This window comes from Nicotiana tomentosiformis, chromosome 2 (assembly GCF_000390325.3).
Source record: "Nicotiana tomentosiformis chromosome 2, ASM39032v3, whole genome shotgun sequence".
In the NCBI taxonomy this organism is placed as follows: Eukaryota; Viridiplantae; Streptophyta; class Magnoliopsida; order Solanales; family Solanaceae; genus Nicotiana; species Nicotiana tomentosiformis.
In genome coordinates this window covers 33,383,992-33,406,661 of record NC_090813.1, presented here as the reverse complement: position 1 = coordinate 33,406,661, position 22,670 = coordinate 33,383,992, and the positions used below count along the sequence as shown (strand labels likewise).

The 22,670-nt window shown below is 36.7% G+C and overlaps 1 protein-coding gene across 1 annotated transcript; it reads left to right on the top strand.

The window, feature by feature from the left end:
- Positions 1 to 6,988: 6,988 nt before the first annotated feature.
- LOC138904592 (uncharacterized) lies at positions 6,989 to 7,901 on the top strand. Its single transcript, XM_070193098.1, has 2 exons — positions 6,989 to 7,300; positions 7,665 to 7,901. Exons 1-2 carry the CDS (start codon positions 6,989 to 6,991, stop codon positions 7,899 to 7,901), a joined length of 549 nt encoding a protein of 182 aa, XP_070049199.1.
- Positions 7,902 to 22,670: the final 14,769 nt, after the last annotated feature.

Below are 22,670 nucleotides of genomic sequence, written 5' to 3'. Positions count from 1 at the left end.
CCCGACTTTTTATTGCTTTCAATAAAGAAGTAATTTAGAATTTTGTTACAATAACTCACGAAATTTTCCTAGTGCAAACTGGGGCAGAAAAATTTTGTTCGTTTTTTTATTTTGTTGTCTGAGTAGGTTTTACTTCGAGGAACAGGGTTCGAGATGATCAAAAGAAGAAGCCTCAATTCAGAATAAAAGAAAAGAAAAATAGGTGAATCCAAAATGCAAAAGCAGTTGAAAAGATATGGAATGCTCAAGACATGACTAAAGCCACGGGCATTGGAGTCCTGCTTTGATTAGAAGAAGCTATAGAACAATGAACTAGCACCTACAGATAGCGAACATCAAGGTTTAGATTAGAGTCTGCATGAAGAACCAGTCAAGACTCAAGATCAAGTTTCAGAAGACTCATAGATAGGAATCTTGTAACTCATGGCTGATAGGCTTGTTTAGTTTCTTTTTTTTTTATAATAGCAGGATCGCGGATCGGAGCCTCGACGGAACCTCACTCGATTCCTCAACTCATCATTCCACCATTCTCCTTGAACTACACGTGACCTGATTTCCCTATAACCCGGGATATGTAGGCTGTCCAAAACCAGGACTCGGTTACACCCTATCTTTTATTTCTTTTCCTTTTGAATAACGGTTTGGTCAAAAATTAGTCACATGGCTCACCTAGTCTTTTCCTAAAAACTTTTAATGTTTCCAAGCAAAGAGGGGCACCTGTGAGCACCTAAGTTTTTACTATATTTGAATTTTTACCACCTTCTCTTATCTAAATATTTTTCAAAATTTAATATAATTTTTTTTAGCTTTGTTATATTTTTTATATATAGGGTAAGAATTAAAATAATTTAAAAGGTCAAATTATTACTATTAGTATTAGTTTTATTTTTTTAAAATAAAATAAAATTTAAAAAAACCGAAAAAAATAAATATTTTTTTTAAAATTTCGGATGGGAATAAAATAATAGGAAAATTAAAAGTATGGAATTAAAAAGTAAAAGTAAAAGTAGGTGAAAATTGTTTAATAAAAAAGTAAAAGAAAGTGAAAAATTAAAAAAAATAAAAGTAAAAGAATGTGAAAATTTTAAAAATGAAAAGAAAAAGAAAGTTTGAATTAAAAAAGAAAAGTAAAAGAAAGTGGAAATTAAAAAAAAAAAAAGAAAAGTAAAATAAGTGGAAAGTAAAAAAAAAAAGAAGGTAAAATAAGTGGAAATAAAAAAAAAAGTAAAATAAGAGGAAAATAAAAAAAAAAGAAAAGTAAAAAAAGTGAAAAATTAAAAAATAAAAGTAAAGGAAAGTGGGGGATTTATTTGTTTTTAAAAAGAAGAAAAATGGGAAGTGAGAATTGTTTTTTAATTAAAATAAAATAAAATAATAAAATACAAATCTGAAAAAATTCCGAAATTTTTTCTATAAGTGGAAGGAGAAAGAGAAAAAAAAAGAAGGAAGGAGGGAATTGAGAGAAATTATTTTTCTTCTTCTATGCTAAGAGAATTTCTACTTGTGTCATTCTTTCTTCGTCTTTCTTTTGAAAAACAAATCCAGCAAGTCATCACCCAAAACCCAACAAAAAATACTTCAAAATATCCTTTTTCACACGCCAAACAGTGGAGTCAATAGTCGAGGTCGAGAATTCCGTTGGAGCTCCGTTCACTAGCTTTGATATTCTTCTTTGTTTATGCTTGTTCGGCGTTCGTCTAAGTTATTGTACATGTTCTTGAAGACTCATTTAATTGGAAATTTTGCATTAAAGTCTTTCCTCTGTTCTTTTTTTATTTTATTTCATGTGATTTTATTTATTTGCCTTTAAATTTTATAAATAATAATGTAAATTAGTCCTTAAAAGTTATATGCTTAATTATATTTCTAGAAATATGGTATTCAAGCTTGCTTTAAAGTTGGGAAGATTTGGACCCTAATAAGTTTGATCTTCAATTGTTGGGCTATAGGGTATTGGTATATGATAGTTTATTTATTCAAATATCTAAAATCATACACTTCTTCCACAAGTAATTCCATAATTCATGACCTCACAATAATTTCAAAGTTTAGGAAGAATAATGAACATCGTTAGAGTGTTTTAGGCACGTTTTTAATTAGTTTATCGCGATTATGTATACCTTCGCGTGGCATAATTGTGATTTTCAAAATTAAAATCGAAGAATGTATTCGCGCAACTTTGGTTAGAACAATCTTAATATAATAAAATGTTATTAATTGTGTACACGTGCGCGTAACATGATTTTGGCACAATAAACAAAACGGATTCACACGTGATTTGTTTCAAAGATAATTCCATATTTTAATAATTAAAAGCGGATAGATAACGCATGAAAACCAATAAATCACAGTTTATCCAAAATTAATTCAAGCCAAATGTAGTCAATAAAGCGACCGTGCTAGAACCACGAGACTTGGGGAATGCCTTACACCTTCTCTCTGGTCAACATAAATCCTTACCCGAACTTTATTTTTGCAGACCAATAATAATAGAGTCAAACCTTCCTTTCACTAGGGATTCAAATAAAATGTGACTTGGAACACCCAAAAAATCAATTCCAAGTGGCGACTCTGTAAATAAAATAACCCCTACTCAAACTTGTCACTTTAATTAGAAAAATACTTTAACCCATAATACATATCTTTTTTTTGGGGGGGGGGGGGGGGTGTAAAAGGGGTGTGACAATTGTGATATAAATTGTTGTATTGTGTTGTCATTTAAACACTCTCCATGATTTTATTTATGCTTCCTATCTTGCTTGTTGATGACATACATGTGCTTGGTAAGGAAGAGTGTAAAGCACGAAGAGTGATTACGTGCCATTTGAGAGTGTAAAGCACGAAGGGTGATGCCGTACCATTTCAATTATATTATCACGTGAGGATGAGAATAAAAGCACGAAGGGTGATACCGTGCCATTATTTTTATATTATCATATGTTCATGGCACGAAGGGTATTTCTGTACGGGCGGGGATAAGACACATACATTATATTGTGATATCTTTTCGTTGTGTATGCATTCATGCCTTTATCTTGAGATGTTATTGTGCACCTATGTTTTCTATGTGACTTGTAGTCGTTGTGGCTTCCTGTGTGCCTCCCACTTTATTTCTTTTATTGTTAATGACATTCTCCCACCTAGTTGGTACTCTTACATGTATGCTCTGTGAGAAATAGATAAATGCACGAAGGGTGTTGCCATGCCAATTGATTTGATCTATATATGTATATATATTGAGTGAGAATAATACAAGTGCACGAAGGTATTACCGTTTCACTCGATGTGATATATTGAATATATTATTCACACCAGGAAAGTTATGAATTTAATGAGATAAATGCACGAAAGTATTACCGTGCCATTTGATGTGATATCTTGACTATATTTCTCACACCAAGAAAGTTAAATGAGGTGTCACATGGTGACTTTTACTTGAAAGAATTATATTCAAAATGTATTTATTTAAAAGAATTATATTCGAAAGATATTTACTTGAAAGAATTATATTCGAAAGGTATTTACTTGAAAAATTATATTCAAAAGATATTTATTTGAAAGAATTATATTCGAAAGATATTTACTTGAAAGAATTATATTTGAAAAATATTTATTTGAAGGAAGTATATTCGGGATATATTTAATTGTACAGATTACATTCTAAAGATTTTTATTTGAAAAATCTATAGATAAAAGATGTATATTTTGAAGGACTTGATTAATTGGCTGTACTTGTATTTATTATTCGTTTGAGAAATATTTATGGTGTTCATGTTGCCTTGCTGTTTATGTCACAAGTTGATTATTGTTGCCATCAATGCTATTTATTTTATATTATTTTTGTATGCTATATTACACAGGTTATTTGACTAGTGAGTGTCTTGACTGTACCTCGTCGCTACTCCACTGAGGTTAGTCTTGATACTTACTGAGTACCGACCGTGGTCTACTCATACTATACTTCTGTACATTTTTGTGCAGAGCCAGGTATTGGAGATATCAAACTCGGACAAAGTTAGATTGTGATCGCAAGGATTCAAGGTAGAGTTGCTTGGTCGTCGCAGTCCCTTGGAGTCTTTCCATTTATTTGTACTGTTAATTTCTTATTCAAACAATATTATATATTCGACCCTCGAGATCATTTTATGTATTCAGTTAGAGTTCGTGACTCAGTATTATCATTCTTGGGAGGCTGTTAAAATTACTTCCGCCCTTGGTTTTGATTATTTATATGTTATGAAAATAAAATGGCTTGAATTGTTATTAAAATCAGCTTACTTAGTTTTAGAAACTAAGTGTCATCACGACACCTGTGGTGGAATTTTGAATCGTGACATAGATCTATTGGGTCGAGGTAAATACATAAGTAAGTTTTTACCTGGTTATGGGCTGGTGTTATACCATATTCGTGTCGTATGATGAGAGCAATGGCCAATGGAAGAGAGAAGGGAAAGTAGAGCTATTCTTATTTAAATATATATATAAACATTTATATATTTAAATTAAATCTAAATATGCCCAAACAAACAACCTTGCTACTTGAGAACGAAGTAACGAGTAAGAAAGAAAACTAGAAAAGGAATGTGGAAATGAACAAGACAAAAAGAAATGATAGAAAGTACCTTTCTCTTGTTTGGTTAAGGAGAAAAAAGAGAAGATTCTTTCATTAAAATGGATACTTTTACGAGATCCAATACATAAAGTTTCGTAACCTATTTTCTCTCCATTCTTTTTTCAGAAACCAGAGTTTGTTGCTTTTTCATAAACTCTCAGTACGACTAGTCAAAAAACCAATTATTGAAAAGCAAGAATGAGATTTTGCAAAAGGAAGATAAGAGATTCTTCTAACCTTAACCTCACAGGTCTCGATTTTACTGAGCGCTTTCTCCTTAAATATATCTAATGCAACGCAAATTCTGATATAGTCCATTTCAATGCGAGTACCGAATATTAAAAAAAAGAAAGGGAAAGTAAAAGTAAAAAGGATTTACAGGAGACTCTCTTCAATTTTATCGTGTTTCAAAAGGTTTCACATCATTTTCTAATATAATAATTTCACAACTTTCAAAGATTAAATTTAATAAACTATTGATCCCAATTTTTTATTTTGGTGTGGTGTTCCTTATATTAAACTAACTTTTCAACCCAAACAATTAACTTAGCAACCATCAATCTAATATATCTCCTCTACTACCACTAATATAAACATATCTTGTAACTAGTTAAGTACTCTCATGTGATTGAGAGGAAGTTTATTTTCCATTATTTTTAGCGAAACAAGTTTCAACTTTTTTTAATTCAATCATGTTCTTATATTTCAATTAATTCTTACCTCTTTTCTGACCTTTTAAAAAGAGAATTTCAAGGTATAGTGTGCACTGGTGAATAGTGAAAAAGGAAATGATAGAATAATGGAGGGTTCTTAATTTGGCGCGATTGAAATTTCACTTAAGCAGTTCATGATAAAATTATTACCGTTTATGTTGCTTAATTTAGTCACATTTAATTAATATTAGCATATTGGTATTTGAATTAACTTAATCGCATATGGTTCTTCATTACTATTAATTGGTTATATATTGAGTTACTTTTATCGAATACTCTATGTAGATTTTCTTTCAAAGATCTCAATCAAAAAGAATTAATTTGAAGCAGATGAACTTATATGGGTAACCTTCCAAATTATTATCGGCAAAAATCACTGTTAGTCCGTGGCCGAAACTATTTACATTCGATAGCCGCAAAAGAAAGTATAAAATTTGTATATAACATACTTTTATGTATACATAAAATATATATTTTTCAACTTTTATTTTTAAAGTGACTACAAATGTCATTTTTGCAGTTATTATTATAAAGATCCATAAAAACTTATTTTTGATCTTCTGCTCCCTTTTGTCCAAATGTCATATGAGGAATCAAAGAATAAAAAGAGTACTTTTGTCTGTGGCTAAGAAGGCTGTAGTATACTGTACTCATATATTCTTTGATTTCCTTATGTCGTTTGGAGAAAAGGGAGCAGAAGATCAAATATTCAGAAAATAAGTACTCTCACCTGAAATCATGTCTTGATATCCGACAGCAATATGCTGCTTTATTTGTTGTTTCTTAGCCAATTATAGAAGTTATTGTTATTCGTGTCTCAACTAGCTTTATTTTTCCTTGATACATTTACTAGTACTCTAATAAGTTGGAAACATTATAACTAATCCAAGATTTTAAAATAATAATAAAAAAAAGAGTTTTCTCACCAACACCAATTACATATCAACTAAATTAACCTATGTTGCTCGGACTTTACAAAAAATATCGCCTGAGTACGTGTCGGATTCTCCCAAAAAAGTATATTTTTGAAAAATACGACATGGATACGGTAGTATTTATGGAGAGTCCACACAACATAGAAATTAACTATCCTATTTTAATTCATGAGTTAGTTGATAATATGTCTCAAATAGAAACTTAGAGGAGGATGTTAATTCTATTAATTTGACACTTGTCAATGTTCATGAGAACCGTAAAAAGGCAACGAATGACCATCAAAGATATGGTGCGCTGCTCTTCTCTTAACCAGATGACTCGGGTTTGAGTCTTGGGTATGAAAAAATTCTTGGCAGGGAGCGCTTACCCCCGAATGACATTTTGCGCGGCGCGAATCCGGATATAGTCTGGTTTCAATACGGATTCCGAACACCGAATTGGAAAAAAAAGGCCAACTGATATAAAATCTTCTGTACTCAGTAAAGTTCTCTCCTTTGATCATCATTGATATTTGTGTAAAATATTTTATAGTAAGCTAAAAGGATTTCACAGAACATAGTACTCACGCCAAACTGGAGGAATATAATATATGCTGTGCTCTTTGTACTATCCCTAATTTGTCTACATGTTGTCTTTCTATATATAAATCAATTATTATTGCCACAACTAGAAGAGGAACGAACAACAAAGCAACAAGCTAAGAAGAAAGTAGCTAGAACTCAAAACTATGGTTGAAGAGAGAAGAAGTGTTCTTAGAGGGTGCATTAAAACCAGCAGAGGACCATGGTTGGTTCACAAAACCACCAAAGACGGCAACGTGGTGACAAGGTTCCGGTATCCTTCGGATAGGGAGAGGCAGAAAAACAAGCAAAGAGAACAAAAACGTCGAGCTATGACACACAAGATCTTTGCTGGACTGAGGGCTCATGGAAACTACAAACTGCCCAAGCATGCTGACACGAATGATCTTCTCATGGCTCTGTGTGACGAAGCTGGTTGGCATGTTGAAGAAGATGGCACCATTTATAGGAAGGAGAAGGTCTATACTCTTTTGAATATTTCTCTGTCTGCGCATGAATTAATGCTTTCCGTATGATATTTTAAATCTTGCTATCTAATGTTCACATGGAACTCGGCTTCTATAAGCCAAACAAAATGAAAAACCTAGGAAAATGCATAATTTTGAGTTTGATATATTGAACTGGACTAGTATGTGTGTGCTTTAACCTTTGTATTTTCTTTTTCCTTTTGTTCTCATACATATCTCTAAGCTTCTAATAGCATTTTAACATGCTACCATCGATCTAATATTCAAAACCTTTGCTTCGGTTTGATTTTTGAAGGGTTTGAGCTTAATGAAATTCAACTACTATATGATGACTTTTGTGTTCGAATCTTGACAGAATCCGGTGAAGGACATGCCAAGATTGGTTGATGTAGATTCTGCTCAAGTCTCTATGAAAGATCCAATTAAGGATTCAGATTACTGTAAGTGTGAAGATCAAATTAAAGATGGAGACTATTGTAAATGTGATGTTGACATGAATGTGGCGGAAACTGAGACAGCTCGTCTAGAAGGCTCACTCACCCCATCTGCTGATGCGTTTAGCGTCAATTTGAATTTATCACTATCTTCCTAACTATTTATGTTGGAGCAAAAATAGATTAATTTCAAGATAGAAGAAAATATAATTTTAGTTTGAAACAATTTAGCTATTTAAAGTATATAATTTAAATTAAATGAATGAGTAATATGTCAAAGAATATGTTAATGATCAGTATCAAGTTACTTGAAAAGAAGTCAGCCTTATGATCAATGTGGCCATCTAAGCCAACTATAGGCATCTTATTAAAATGTACAAATTACGATTTCAAATGAAGCTGTGATTATTTCAATTTAAATCTCTTACCGCTATGCTAGCTTTTATATTTCCTTAAAGATTGAACTTTTGTCCATACAAGTTTCACACTGTCATAATCGAGTTCAATCGTGACCATGTTATTTCTTGTTAAAGGTCAAGTGACAACTCAAATAGTTCGCGCCATGGCAAGTTTATGTTTGGATGTACTATACTTGTTAAAATGGTGGTGTGAGCCAACCAACAGGTCGACTTTAGAACTATACTCAACTTGCATTTTTGAGTCAGAATCCAACATAATTAGTTTTAATGATAAACAAACAGCCAGCCTTTAGAACTATACTCATTTTGTGTCATGATAGTGGCTTGAATTTGGTCTGCTTTGTTGATTTTCTCCTTTGATTTCTGGCTATTAGTTTAAACTCAGGCTTTTTAAAAATGATTCATTCAAATATGTGGGATGAGAAAATTTAAGCTTGGTAGGTTTGATTATTTGATTTCAAGCTATAATACAATTTGTATTTTAAAAGGCAAAGGGTGAACAAAACTGACTGCCCAAGTCGCATGTGTTCACTGCTATTGGTTCAAATTTTCATCACAATTACTACTTCCCCCGTTTCAAAAAGATTGTCGGAGTACAAGGGTCAAAGTACTATCCGTTTGGCCATGAAAATTTTTATTTTTTTTTGAAATCAATGTTTGGCCATAAATTTTTTAATTTTCACTTGAAGATGAATTTTGAAAAACTCCAAAAAGCTGTTTTTCAAAATTTTCACTCAGATCACTCACAAAAATTCAAAAACAAGCCAAAATTATATTCATGCTCAAACACAACTCTAATTTTCAAATACCATTTTCACTCGAAAAAAAAAATTATTTTTTTCTGAATTTTACAACTCTTATGTCCAAACGCCGACTTAACTTTGACTATGAATTTAGACATAAATTCTAAAATTTATATTTTCAGAACTACATAAAAAAGTATTATAATTTATAATAACTCATAATTCAAAATATTTGGTCAAAAAACAACCTCGTAAACTTCCCAAATAGTAATAGTGTCAATCTTTTTTAAACGGATGGAGTACTACTAATGGGCAAGACTGGTAATAAAGTGAAACTCTGAAATACACCAAACTCTCTTCATTGTCCAGCTGGTTCTGTCAATTAAATTTTTTCACTATGAACAACAAAAGTCACATGCTTTTCAGATGTACATTGTGCTCTATGCATAAACTTTCATAGCTGAAAGATCAGCCACAAAATAGTAGTGAGTGCAGTAGTATTCTTCACTCACTGCCTTAATATCCTTAATCGAGCTAACTTGCAGCTCATTCCATACACCAGACACCCCTGGCAAGCACCAGTGGATGCAATCCGAGTAACTTGCAGGGTTTGCTAATTCCTCAGGGGAGAGTATACCATAAAATTTGCGATATATAAATGCTAGGGTGACCATCTGTTGCGACCAAACACATTCACGCAAGTATACGTGGTCGTCAAGTAATAGAGTAATGAGTAGAATATCGTTCCCACGAAGACTTATGATTAACTTTTGACTAATTCAAACTCAAATATATAACTTATCGATTCAAGCGATTTCTTACAAAATAAATAATTTTCTAATTTACTACCTAAAAACTATCAAGTAATGAAATACTAGAAATCAACCACAAAACTTAAATAATTTCGAATAACAATCAATAGGAGATAATATTCCAGGGTCACGGGTTATCTAACAATTATGTTGCATTCTTAGCTTAAAATAACTAATTTATTTATCTGGATTGTTGATTGACAGGGTTGATATTACTAATAAGAATCTGTCGAGTCCTTACTCACCTATTTAAACTAACTTAATACCTATATGTCAATGAAATTAAGATTAACAAGAACGCATTTACAATTCCTGTATTGCAACCGAGCAAGGCAATTAGGTATATGTCTATCCTAATTGCGAATCTGTTCCCCGATGCCCGGGTTTAAGAACTTGCTCTATTTAATTCTATATGCAATCTAGAATTCCCACTTTCGAGTTCAACTCTTGATTCGTAGATAGTATTTCACTGTTAGCTACTCAGCAAAATAATTAAAAACAGAATTAAATAAACAACCCAATATGATAAAATCAACTTCATTAAATTAAACTTCAAACGTCAACATTCATGTAATACCCATGACCCTAGAACAATAGGGTTCTTAGCTACTCATGTTCATACAATCATCAAAAATAATATTTTCAAACATAAAATCAATGAGTACTAGGAAAGGGATAGAAGAATTGATCAAATCCTTGCTTCCGAGTGTTTGGCGCCTCCCTCTTCTCTCTAAGTCATGTCCTCCCTCTAAAATATAGGTTTAGGTTGGCTTTTATATGAGTTGGGGGCGTCTAAGGGTCGAAATAATCGAGTCCTAGTCGAAAAAGGCTACTTTCCCGTCTTGAGCGTCCAGGGCAGCGTGGGGCGCTGGCCCTGGCGCTCACAAATTTTAGCTGCTATAAATTGCGCCACAGCCAGTGCCCCACGCTGGCTGTGGCCCTCAAATTTCACTTTTTGCGTTTTTGTCCCGATTTTTCTCCAATTCATGCCCTTTCGTCCCAAATTGCATACGAATGATCCCTACACATAGAAATACCAAAATTTAGCACAAATAATCATATTAAATATCTCAAATCGTCGAGACATGAGCAAAATATGAGGTGATATATATCAAAATATGCATACATTAAGCTGATTATCAACACCCCACACTTAGACTCTTGCTCATCCTCGAGCAATGGAATTATATTAACACCCCCAAAACGTACTTAGCACTATGAAAGAGGACTTCACAATTAATTCAGTCAAACACACTACCTTTTGACTATGATCGATGTCGGTAATTAAGCATGAACACACAAATTTCACATTCTTCCCAGTTTTAAATAGCCCAAGTATACTCAATGTTATTCAACCAACTCAATCAACTCAAGCAACCTCTCCACAACCACCTTACCTCAAGAGACGACTCGTTACCACTGAGCATCCTCAACTCACGCACTTACTCAACACAAGAAAGTGTACAACATCATCAATCTGTCATGAGATCAAGTGCCCTCTCCACAAGAAAAAAAAATGAATATCAAAGTAGTCCACAAATTCAAATATGTCATTGAACATAAATTAAGGACATCACACAATTGAATAACATTCACTCACTCTCACAAAGAATTCATGTGCATCCCGTGGTCGTACCATAAGCTTGCCCGTAGTGTACATATCTACTAATCTAAGCTAGCTAAATCTAGGATCAATTAGGACTTTAAGGTTGTAATGTAGGCTAAGGGATGGGTAGGATACATTTAGGCATAGTGACTAATCCTCCTAAGCACTTTAATACACTACACTCACAATTCAAGCGCAATTGCTTCGCAACCCATTCACTTGTCATACACCATAACTAACATAGCCCTCTTTTCCATCAAGCACCTCTATGGTTTTACTAGCACGAGTGAGAAGGATTAGGAGGTGTGTCTTTTTACATTATTTGAACTTTTGTTTGCTCTTTCTTGCAAAAATTTTCCTCTTTTTTTTTTTCCTTACACACTCCATACATTGAAGTACATAAGCTAGTGACCTTTATTCACAATTTTAGTACACCTTAAGGGCCCTTCCATGGTTCCACTCGAAAGCCACTTCCCAATCTCTCACCTTACTTCTTCTAGCGACTAAGTACCTTAGGAGGTAAAGGTTCAACAATCTCACATTAAGAACAAAGTAGGAGTACAACTTGTAATGTGGGTGCCAAGGAAACAGTCTATAGGCTCAAAGGGGCTAGCAATGGGAAAATTCTATTTGTCAGTGACAAGCACCTTTATGGTCAAGCAAGAAACGCCTACATCATCTCCTAGACTAGCACGACTTAATGATTTCGCGTTGATTAACACACGGAGAAAGTTATAGACTACACAGGATAGCACATAATATCAACAATCCTTACACACATATGGCACTTGACTCACTCAAAACGGTTCTGTGTGACTCTCAGGTCAAGCAAGCATATCAAGTTGAGAATTTGTAAGCAACAATGCATTAAGTGGCATACAAGTCAATCAACTGAGAAAAAGGCGTCAAAGAGTAGGCTACTTAATCTACTTGGGCATTACAATTCAAATCATATATGCAGGAAGACAGAACGCATGCCCTAACTTAACTTGCAAACACCAAACATGTCAAAAGGTATCTCCAAGCACCTCAGTTTTCTCCCTTATCCTACTTAAAAAAAAATAAAACAAAACACCCGATTCGAGCTACACCCTTGGAAAAGAATCGGCGTCCAAAGAAAAACCAAGGGATACTACCTAACTATCAAAAATAAAACAAAAGAAAATCTTTTTGGTATTTTTAATCGGACTTTAATCCCTCAAGAAAATTGTCCAACAGATCCATCGTCAGGAAAAGTTCAAGTTTTTGTTAATTTTTTTTATTTTATGTAATCTAGCTAATTAGACTATGTTAGTCTTAAACTAAGTTAAAAGGTTTTAAAAGAAAAAAAAAAACAATAACACTAAAAAAATATTTTATACAATTCAAGGAGTATTCCCCCACCCCACACTTAAACAATGCATAGTCCCCGATGCATAATAAATTCAAAAATAAAGTAAGGTGGAAAGAAAGAATTCCGTGCTAGTCGGAGTCTGCCTCATCAGGATACCAACCAGCTGCGGCAATGGGCTCATAATCATATCCTAAGGGTACCAAAGCCATTGGTCCAATAACTTCATCATCATCCGCATCCTCATTATCAGATTCTTTGTCAGTATTTTTATCCTCAGACGGATGAACGGGACTGCCTGGTACTATGCCCAACATCTCCTTAGAAGAACTGGAGAGATCACTTCGCAATCGCGTGCGCTCCTCATCTGACACCCCTAGCCTGTTCATAATAACATTGAGGGATTTGTAAAGATACCTGTTGAAATTTCCGTCCCTCTCATTCCTAGCAGCTTGGGTGAGCTTACATGTGGACTCTAGCATGGATGTGATGTCTAACAATGCTGTGGGTGCTTCTACTACCTCATCATAGCCAGGGTACTCTTGTACCCCACGAGAGAGCATGTATTGTGTCAGAATGTTACAAAAAAAACCTTTTGATCCTTCCTTCAAAACGGGTGCGAGTCATCTCCCCAAGCATGAGCTCACCCATATTTATGGGGCGCCCGGTCATCAAAAAGTAGATCACACACACTCAAGCTCGAGTGCACTCACTATTATGCTCAACGAGCATTAATCTAGCTTGCACAAAGTTTTGCCAGACCTTGGCCATTTTGTTGAAGTCGAACCGGAGCATTTCAAGGTGAATATTTCCCTTAGTTCGCGTCCACTTTGCATTAGAATCAACGCCACAAAGTGTGTGACGTATTGCTTGGTAGCGTGGACTTTTGAAGAACTTTCGAAGCCTTCGTGGGTTAGGGCTATCAACTCCCAAAAAATGACACATGGCTTCCCTATCTATTGGAATTTCCTTTCCTCTGACCCACGACTCGTCATTTTTCTCATTCCAGTTGGCATATAACTCTCTTACCATGCTGAGATTTGCCGGGCCTGGACATTCGAGGAGCTTATCCATCTTCTTTTCGATCAATGTAGCAAGTACATCTGGGAATTTCCGTTCTAAAGCCTTCACATTTATCCCCATTTCAAACACATATCTCCTGTATGGAACAAAAGTATCATGCCATTTGATGGCGTCATCCCGAACAAGTTCCACCCGAGGCCGCGGTGGCCTCGTAGACCCGCTAGCCACTTGCTTTCCCTTGCATGTCGAGAAGAGCTCTCGCCTTGCTTGCGTTTCTTTGGAGGGGGAGCAGTTCCCCACCCCTTTTCCTTTAGCGGCATCGTCACGAGCCATAGCAACCTACACATGATAAATACAAAGATAAGAATGAATCAAGAGATGTTGCCTAAGGTCATCGTGAGAGGCAAGATGACCCCACACTTAAAACCGAAGGCTAGCAATGGTACTTAGACTTCCCTATGCCATAAAATTCAATTAGTTTAACATGGCCGTAACTTAACTATGGTGCAAGCATAACAAAGCTAAAGTCTATATTACTACACTATTTTAGTACACTAACTACAACTTACAAAAGTTTACAACAAGATACAATACCCCCAAAACACCTCACACTTCGCCCAAACTCATATACAACTACACTCGGCTACTTAGACTTCACCGGTATTCAAATTTACTCTCTTAAGTATTTTAGCAAACACCTTGTGGGCATCAATTTTGCTCTTCTATTTCAACAATGGTGGGAGAATGTGGAAGGTGGGCCTCTCAAATTTACATGAAGTAGAGGGAATTATAGTTTACTACTTCAAACACAATTGCACAACTAATTTTGCACCAATTTCGTGTATAATCATTCCACCCACAATAACATCAAAGTATGTTTAAGAGACCTAAGGGATTTGAGGATTGGGGGAGAAAGAAGACTACAAATACTCTAAGAACTTCCAAAATACAAGAAAAGAGATAACAAGAAGAACATACCTTAGAGTCTTGAGATGGAATTGAGCAAGGAAGATTAAAGAATATGAGAACTTGAGAGAAAAGGGGAGAAAAAGAGCGGGCAGTATTCGACGTTTTTGGAGCAAGGAGGGGTTTTGGGTTTTAGCTATTTTAATTTAGGTGGGGGATGGGTTTGGGTAATTGGGTATGCGTTGGATTGTGTGTGTATATGGGTAATTGGGTTGCGTATTTTTAATTAAACAAAGAAAATAAAAATAAAGAAAAAATAAAAAAATACATACCTGACCCGCCAGCCCAGCGCCCCATGCTGGGGCTGGCGTTGAAGCTTCAGACATACTGGAAAGTGCGCCCCAGGTAGCGTGGGGCGCTGGCCTGGGCGCTCAATTCGCTTATTTTTTATTTTTTATTTTTGATAAACAATCCCGACTACCCGAGCACTCAATATATATATTACACACATTCCACACCATTTCCACCTAAGATTTTTTTTTTTGCAACTACAAAGAAAAAATTAGCCTATTCTAACTAAAATAAAACAAAAAAAACTATGCTTCGAAAGCGGTAAAAATTGGGTTGCCTCCCAACGAGCGTCTGATTTAACGTCGCGGCACGACTCAACACGTGTTTAATCATCTGCCAAGTCCACTGAGGTCTTGTGACGTGCAATGTCACCACCCCAATGATGTTTTATTATCTGGCCATTTACCAAAAAGGTACCACTTGAGCTCGTATCACGCAGTTCCACCGCTCCGTGAGGCCTCATACTTACCACGACAAAAGGACCTGCCCAACGAGACTTAAGCTTTCCAGGGAATAGCTTCAACCTCGAATTGAACAAGAGAACTTCTTGACCCGGCTCAAACTCTCGATGTTGAATGTGCTTGTCATGCCTCCTCTTCGTCTTTTCTTTATATAATTTGGCATTTTCATATGCGTGCAATTGAAACTCATCAAGCTCGTTGAGTTGCAGAAACCTCTTCTCACCAGCTGAGTCCATATCCATATTTAGCTTTTTGATCGCCCAATAAGCTTTATGTTCAAGCTCGACGGGTAAGTGGCATGCCTTCCCATAAACCAACATGTACGGAGAAGTACCTATGGGAGTCTTGTATGCAGTTCGATATGCCCATAATGCATCATCCAGCTTCCCGACCCAGTCTTTTCTATTTCCACTTACTGTTTTCTCCAGAATCTGCTTTACCTCTCTGTTTGAAACTTATACTTGACCACTCGTTTGGGGATGAGAGGCAGTGGAAACTTTGTGCTTAACTTCATACTTTGCAAGAACATTATTCAGCAATTTGTTACAAAAGTGAGTTCCTCTGTCGCTTATTAACACTCTTGGAATTCCAAAGCGCGTGAAGATGTGCTTCTTTACAAAGCTTACCACTACCTTTGCATCATTAGTAGGAAGAGCAATGGCCTTCACCCACTTAGAAACATAGTCGACCACCACCAAGATGTACCTGTGACCATTAGAATATAGGAACGGTCCCATGAAATCAATCCCCCTAACACCAAAAAGCTCTACTGCCAGAATATTTTTCAAAGACATTTCGTGCTTCCTCGTGATAGTTCCAGTTCTTTGGCATCTGTCACACTTTTTAATAAAGGCATGTGCATCCTTAAACAATTTTGGCCAATAGAAACCTGATTGTAGCACTTTTTGGGCGGTTCTATCCCCACCGTGATGACCTCCATATGGCGAAACATGGCAACCATGCAATATTGCATTCATCTCTTCCTCAGGAACACACCTTCGCACCAACTGATCTGCGCACTGCCTATATAGGAATGACTCATCCCACATGTAGAGCCTCACATCATGTAGGAATCTTCTTCTATTGTCAGGTGTCAATTCTGGTGGCGTCACCCCACTTACAATAAAATTCACATAATCTGCATACCACGGGGCTTTACTTGAGGTGACTGCAAATAACTGCTCATCAGGAAATGTTTCTTTGATCAACCCCCCTTCAGCTACATGGTTCCGATTTTCTAATCTGGACAAGTGATCAGTCACTTGATTCTTTGTTCTTTTTCGATCTCGGTTTTCTAAGTCAAATTATTGCAATAGGAGGACCCAACGAATCAGCCTCGGCTTGGCGTCTTTATTTTCAAATAAGTATCTGATAGCTGAATGATCTGTGTAGACGATAACTTTGGTTCCCACTAGATAAGATCTGAACTTGTCAAACGCCCACACCACTGCAAGCAACTCTTTTTCAGTAACTGTGTAATTCATCTGAGCTGAATTCATAGTTTTGCTCGCATAATAAATGGAGTGAAAGATTTTTTCCTTTCTTTGCCCCAAAACAGCTCCGATTGCTATGTCACTTGCATCGCACATCAACTCATATGGCTGTCCCCAATCTGGGGCTACGATAATTGGTGCAGTCACCAACCTTCCCTTCAGCTCCTCAAATGCTTTTAGACATGCATCACCAAACTTGAAGGTGACATCTTTCTCTAGAAGCCTGCACAACGGAGAAGAATTTTTTTCGAAAAATCTTTAATGAATCGACCATAAAAACTTGCATGGCCCAAGAAACTGCGAATGCCTTTGACGGATGTCGGTGGGGGCAATTTTTCAATCGCCTCCACATTTGCTTTATCCACCTACAGACCATTTTTTGACACATTGTGCCCCAAGACTATACCTTCACGTACCATGAAATGGCACTTTTCCCAGTTTAGTACCAAGTTTGTTTCTTCACACCTAACTAGCACTTTATCAAGGTTCATTAAACAATTATCAAAAGAATACCCAAACACAGAAAAATCATCCATGAACACTTCCACAAATCTTTCAACCATGTCAGTAAAAATAGCCATCATATACCTTTGAAAAGTCGCAGGTGCATTACAGAGACCAAATGTCATTCTCTTGAACGGATACGTACCATAGGGACACGTAAATGTAGTTTTCTCTTGGTCCTCTAAGGCTATAGAAATCTGATTATACCCCGAATAACCATCTAGGGAATATTAGTATTCCTGGCCAGCTAACCTATCAAGCATTTGGTCACTGAAAGGGAGGAGAAAGTGGTCCTTTCGGGTGGCATTGTTCAATTTTCTATAATCTATGAAAATTCTCCACCCAGTGACAGCTCTTGTAGGAATTAAGTCATTATTTTCATTAACCACTACAGTCATCCCCCCTTTCTTTGGCACACATTGAACGGGGCTTACCCATTTGCTATCAGAGATTGGGAATACAATACCTGCATCAAGCCACTTAATCACTTCTTTTCTTACCACCTCTTTCATGATTGGATTTAGGCGGCGTTGTTGCTCTACACTTTGCTTGTGTCCGTCCTCAATGAGGATTTTATGCATGCAGAAAGCTAGACTAATGCCTTTAATGTCAGACATCGTCCACCCAGTTGCTCGCTTGTCTCACATAGCACTCTCAACAACTTTTCTTCCTGCAATTTAGACAAGTCAGAAGAAACAATAACATGTAAAGTATCAGAACTACCCAAATAAGCATATTGAAGGTGATGGGGTAGGGGTTTAAGCTCCAATTTTGGAGCTTCTTCAATTGACGGCTTTGTAGGAGATCCACTTGGCCTATTCAAGGGCTCAAACGGGTGTATTCCCTGCATGTAAGCACATGATGCATCTAGGATATGCATTATCTCCTCAACATCATCATCAATCTCCAAGCTATCGAACAACATGAGTGTTTTTTCTAGAGAATCGTCTAGATATACACTCGTGTCAAGAAGTTGCTCATCCACATCCACAACAGATATCATAGAGAGCTCCTCATAGTGGCGGGGAAGTTGGATCGCTTTGTAGACATTAAAAACTGCTTCCTTGTTGTCCACCCTCATAATCATTTTTCCCTCTCTCACTTTAATTATTGCATCACCAGTAGCCAAGAGAGGTCGTCCCAATATGATTGGAACTTGTTCATCAGCCTCAAAATCTAGAATAATGAAGTCAGCTGGGAAGATAAATTTCCCAATTTGTAGCAACACATCTTCAATCACTCTTTCAGGGTAGGCTATGGACCTATCAGCTAATTGCAACATCACAGTGGTTGGTCTTGGAGCTCCCAGACCCAATTGCTTAAACAAGGACAAGGGCATTAGATTTATGCTCGCCCCCAAATCACAAAAAGCACGACCCACGTCAATATTACCAATTCGCACAGGGATGGTGAAGCTGCCAGGATCCTTAAGCTTTTGAGGAAGCTTGTTTTGGACCCTTGAAGTGCACTCTTCAGTAAGCGCAACTGTCTCGAACTCAGTCAATTTCCTCTTGTGAGCCACTATATCTTTTATGTACTTAGCATATTTTGGAATTTCACGAAGTACATCCCCCAATGGAATATTCAATTGAACCTGGCTCAACATAGAGAGAAATTTGTTGAACATGCGATCATCATTCTTTTTCTGCAATCTCTGGGGGAAAAGTGGTGGTGGCCTTGCAGCCTCCACTAGCTCTGAACCTGCATCATTTTTCTTTGACTCGTGTATTGCCTTAGGGATCAGCTCCCCCTCAGGTATAGGCTTGTCCTTTATCTTCTTTGGCACTTTTTCTAGTTCCCTCCCGTTTCTAAGTGTAACTGCATTATTTTGAGGGTTCTTCTCTGTATCACTGGGAAGAGCGCCTGCAGGTCTAGTGTTTTGATTTTCTGCTAACTGTCTCATTTGCCTCTCAAGATTTCTGAAATCGGTCCCGAGCTGTTGATTGTCAAGCAACAACTTCTTCAGCAAGTCATTCGTACTCTCTTCTATCTGTTGGGGTGGTTTCTGAGGTTGATTGAAATTTCCTTGGGGCTTATAGTGATTCTGATTCGGCTGATTTCCTCCCCATGAGAAGTTAGGATGATTCTTCCAATTTGGATTGTAAGTGTTCCCATATTGTGCATGCTGATTCATTGGACCTCTGCTCTGTTGCCCCACATAGTATATAGATTCAGGATTCGTGGGGCACATGTCACTCATATGACTGTCACCACATAGTTCACAGCAAATAGATATCTGCTGTACATGTTGCATCTATTGTGTTTGTTGCATTATCATTCTATTCATCTGATTTGTCAATTTTGCTATATCGGCTTTCATGGCTGAGAAGTCATCAAGCTCAATCAACCCGACTGCTGTTTAATTGCCCTTCGTGAGTCCCCATCTCCTTGCCAATTATGGTCATTAGCAGTGAAGTTATTTAGCAAGAGTTGTATTTCACTATACGGCCTCGCCATGCAACTACCACCACAAGCTGAATCAAGATTCATCTTTGATGCCTCATCTAGCCCATCAACAAAAGAGTGACCCAATACCTCATCAGTCTGACAATGATGCGGGCAGTCGCCTGAGTAGCTTCTTGTATCTTTCCCAAGCTTGACGAAGTGTCTCGCCATCCCGTTGTTGGAACCCAAAAATTTGGCTCCTCAGCGACTTTGTCTTCTTAGTAGGAAAAAACTTGATTAAGAATTTCCTTGCTAGATCATCCCAAGTATGGATTGAGTTCGCGGGTTCCTTTTGCAACCATTCCTTAGCTTCCCCCAGCAGTGAAAAGGGAAATAATGTCAGCCTGATATAGTCCTTGGAAATATTCGGATAATTATAGGTGTCCGTAATTTCCAGGAAATTCTGAATGTGCCTCTGCGGGTCTTCATGAGATAGACCCACATATTGCCCTGTGGACTGAATCAACTGTACCATGTACTGTTTGAGTTCAAAATGCCCTGTGATATTAGGTTTCACAATAGTCTGAGTCATATTCGCAAGATTGGGCCTTGCGGCTTCTATCACCGCACGCTCTTCATTACCTTCCATCTTTGTTGGTTGTGGTTGAACTACAATGTCCAACTCTCCCTCTATTCTAGTTCTTGTTTCGACTTCTCTCCTCACTCTATGAAGTGTTCGTTCAATTTCAGGATCAAGAGGAAGGAGATTGTTTGCGCTTCTACTCCTCCGCATTCAAGAGAAGAGCATGCGTTAACACAAACAAGGTAAACTGAAAATTAGAGCTTGAACAAATAACTAATAAAAGCTTAACTAAGTCAAGTAGCTAATTTCTAAGTCCCCAGCAATGGCGCCAAAAACTTGTTGCGACCAAACACACTCACGCAAGTATACGTGGTCGTTAAGTAATAGAGTAGTGAGTAGAGTATCGTTCCCACGAAAACTTATGATTAACTTTTGACTAATTCAAACTCAAATATATAACTTATCGATTCAAGCAATTTCTTACAAAATAGATAATTTTCTAATTTACTACCTAAAAACTATCAAGTAATGAAATACTAGAAATCAACCACAATACTTAAATAATTTCGAATAACAATCAATAGGAGATAATATTCCAGGGTCACGGGTTATCTAACAATCATGTTGCATTCTTAGCTTAAAATAACTAATTGATTTATCTGGATTGTTGATTGACAGGGTTGATATTACTCATAAGAATCTGTCGAGTCCTTACTCGCCTATTTAAGCTAACTTAATACCTATATGTCTATGGAATTAAGATTAACAAGAACGCATTTACAATTCCTGTATTGCAACCGAGCAAGGCAATTAGGTATATGTCTATCCTAATTGCGAATCCGTTCCCCGATGCCCGGGTTTAAGAACTTGCTCTATTTAATTCTATATGCAATCTAGAGTTCCCACTTTCGAGTTCAACTCTAGATTCGTAGATAGTATTTCACTGTTAGCTACTCAGCAAAATAATTAAAAACAGAATTAAATAAACAACCCAATATGATAAAATCAACTTCGTCAAATTAAACTTCAAACATCAACATTCATGTATACCCATGATCCTAGAACAATAGGGTTCTTAGCCACTCATGTTCATACAATCATCAAAAATAATATTTTCAAACATAAAATCAATGAGTACTAGGAAAGGGATGGAAGAATTGATCAAATCCTTGCTTCCGAGTGTTTGGCGCCTCCCTCTTCTCTCTAAGTCACGTCCTCCCTCTAAAATATAGGTTTAGGTTGGCTTTTATATGAGTTGGGGGCGTCTAGGGGTCGAAATAACCGAGTCCTAGTCAAAAAAGGCTACTTTCTCGTCTTGAGCGTCCAGGGCAGCGTGGGGCGCTGGCCCTGGTGCTCACAAATTTTAGCTGCTGTAAATTGTGCCACAGCCAGCGCCCCACGCTGGCTGTGGCCCTCAAATTTTACTTTTTGCATTTTTGTGCCGATTTCGCTCCAATTCGCGCCCTTTCGTCCCAAATTGCATCCGAATGATCCCTACACATAGAAATACCAAAATTTAGCACAAATAATCATATTAAACATCTCAAATCGTCGAGACATGAGCAAAATATGAGGCTATATATATCAAAATATGCATACATTAAGTCGATTATCACCATCTTTCCTGTATGATGTAAGACGTGTGAGAACTGAAAATAAATATATATGCATTTCTATGGTCAGAATTGTGTGTTTTCCTGCTTCTCAATGTCTCATATGTTATGATCACACGAGCAACATAATGCTCAATACACAGAAGTGATTATTGTTCGCCACAAGCATACTGTATAGAGAATGGAAGCTAAAGGTTAATAAAGAATCCACCCTAAAAATTATGAAACTTTTGTTTCAAATGAAATGAACTGGAAACTTGACCTCAACCTATGAGATGGATCGGATATGTATGAGTCAACATAAGTATTTCTATACATTGGCAGAACTTATGAAGTCTTTATACTTTAATGGATCAATTCGTTAACATACCATAAAGCCATTTTCTTGTTAACAAAATGACGCCAGACCCCTTATTGCAACACATTCTACTGCACAGAATCAGCTATTTTAAATTTGATACCAACAAGTATGGCTGTCCAACGGGACGACATTTAGCCGGGACGGTGGCGGGACGAGACAAACGGGACAAAACGGTAGGCCCATTCCTTCCCGCTAACAAACGGGACGAGACGGGACGGGACGGGACAGACGGTAGGCCCATCCTGTCCCACTAACAAACGGGACTAGACGGGACGGGTTCGCGGGCCTTAAGTGCCGTTTTAAAAAAAAAATTATTTAAGCATTGAGTTTGGAAACC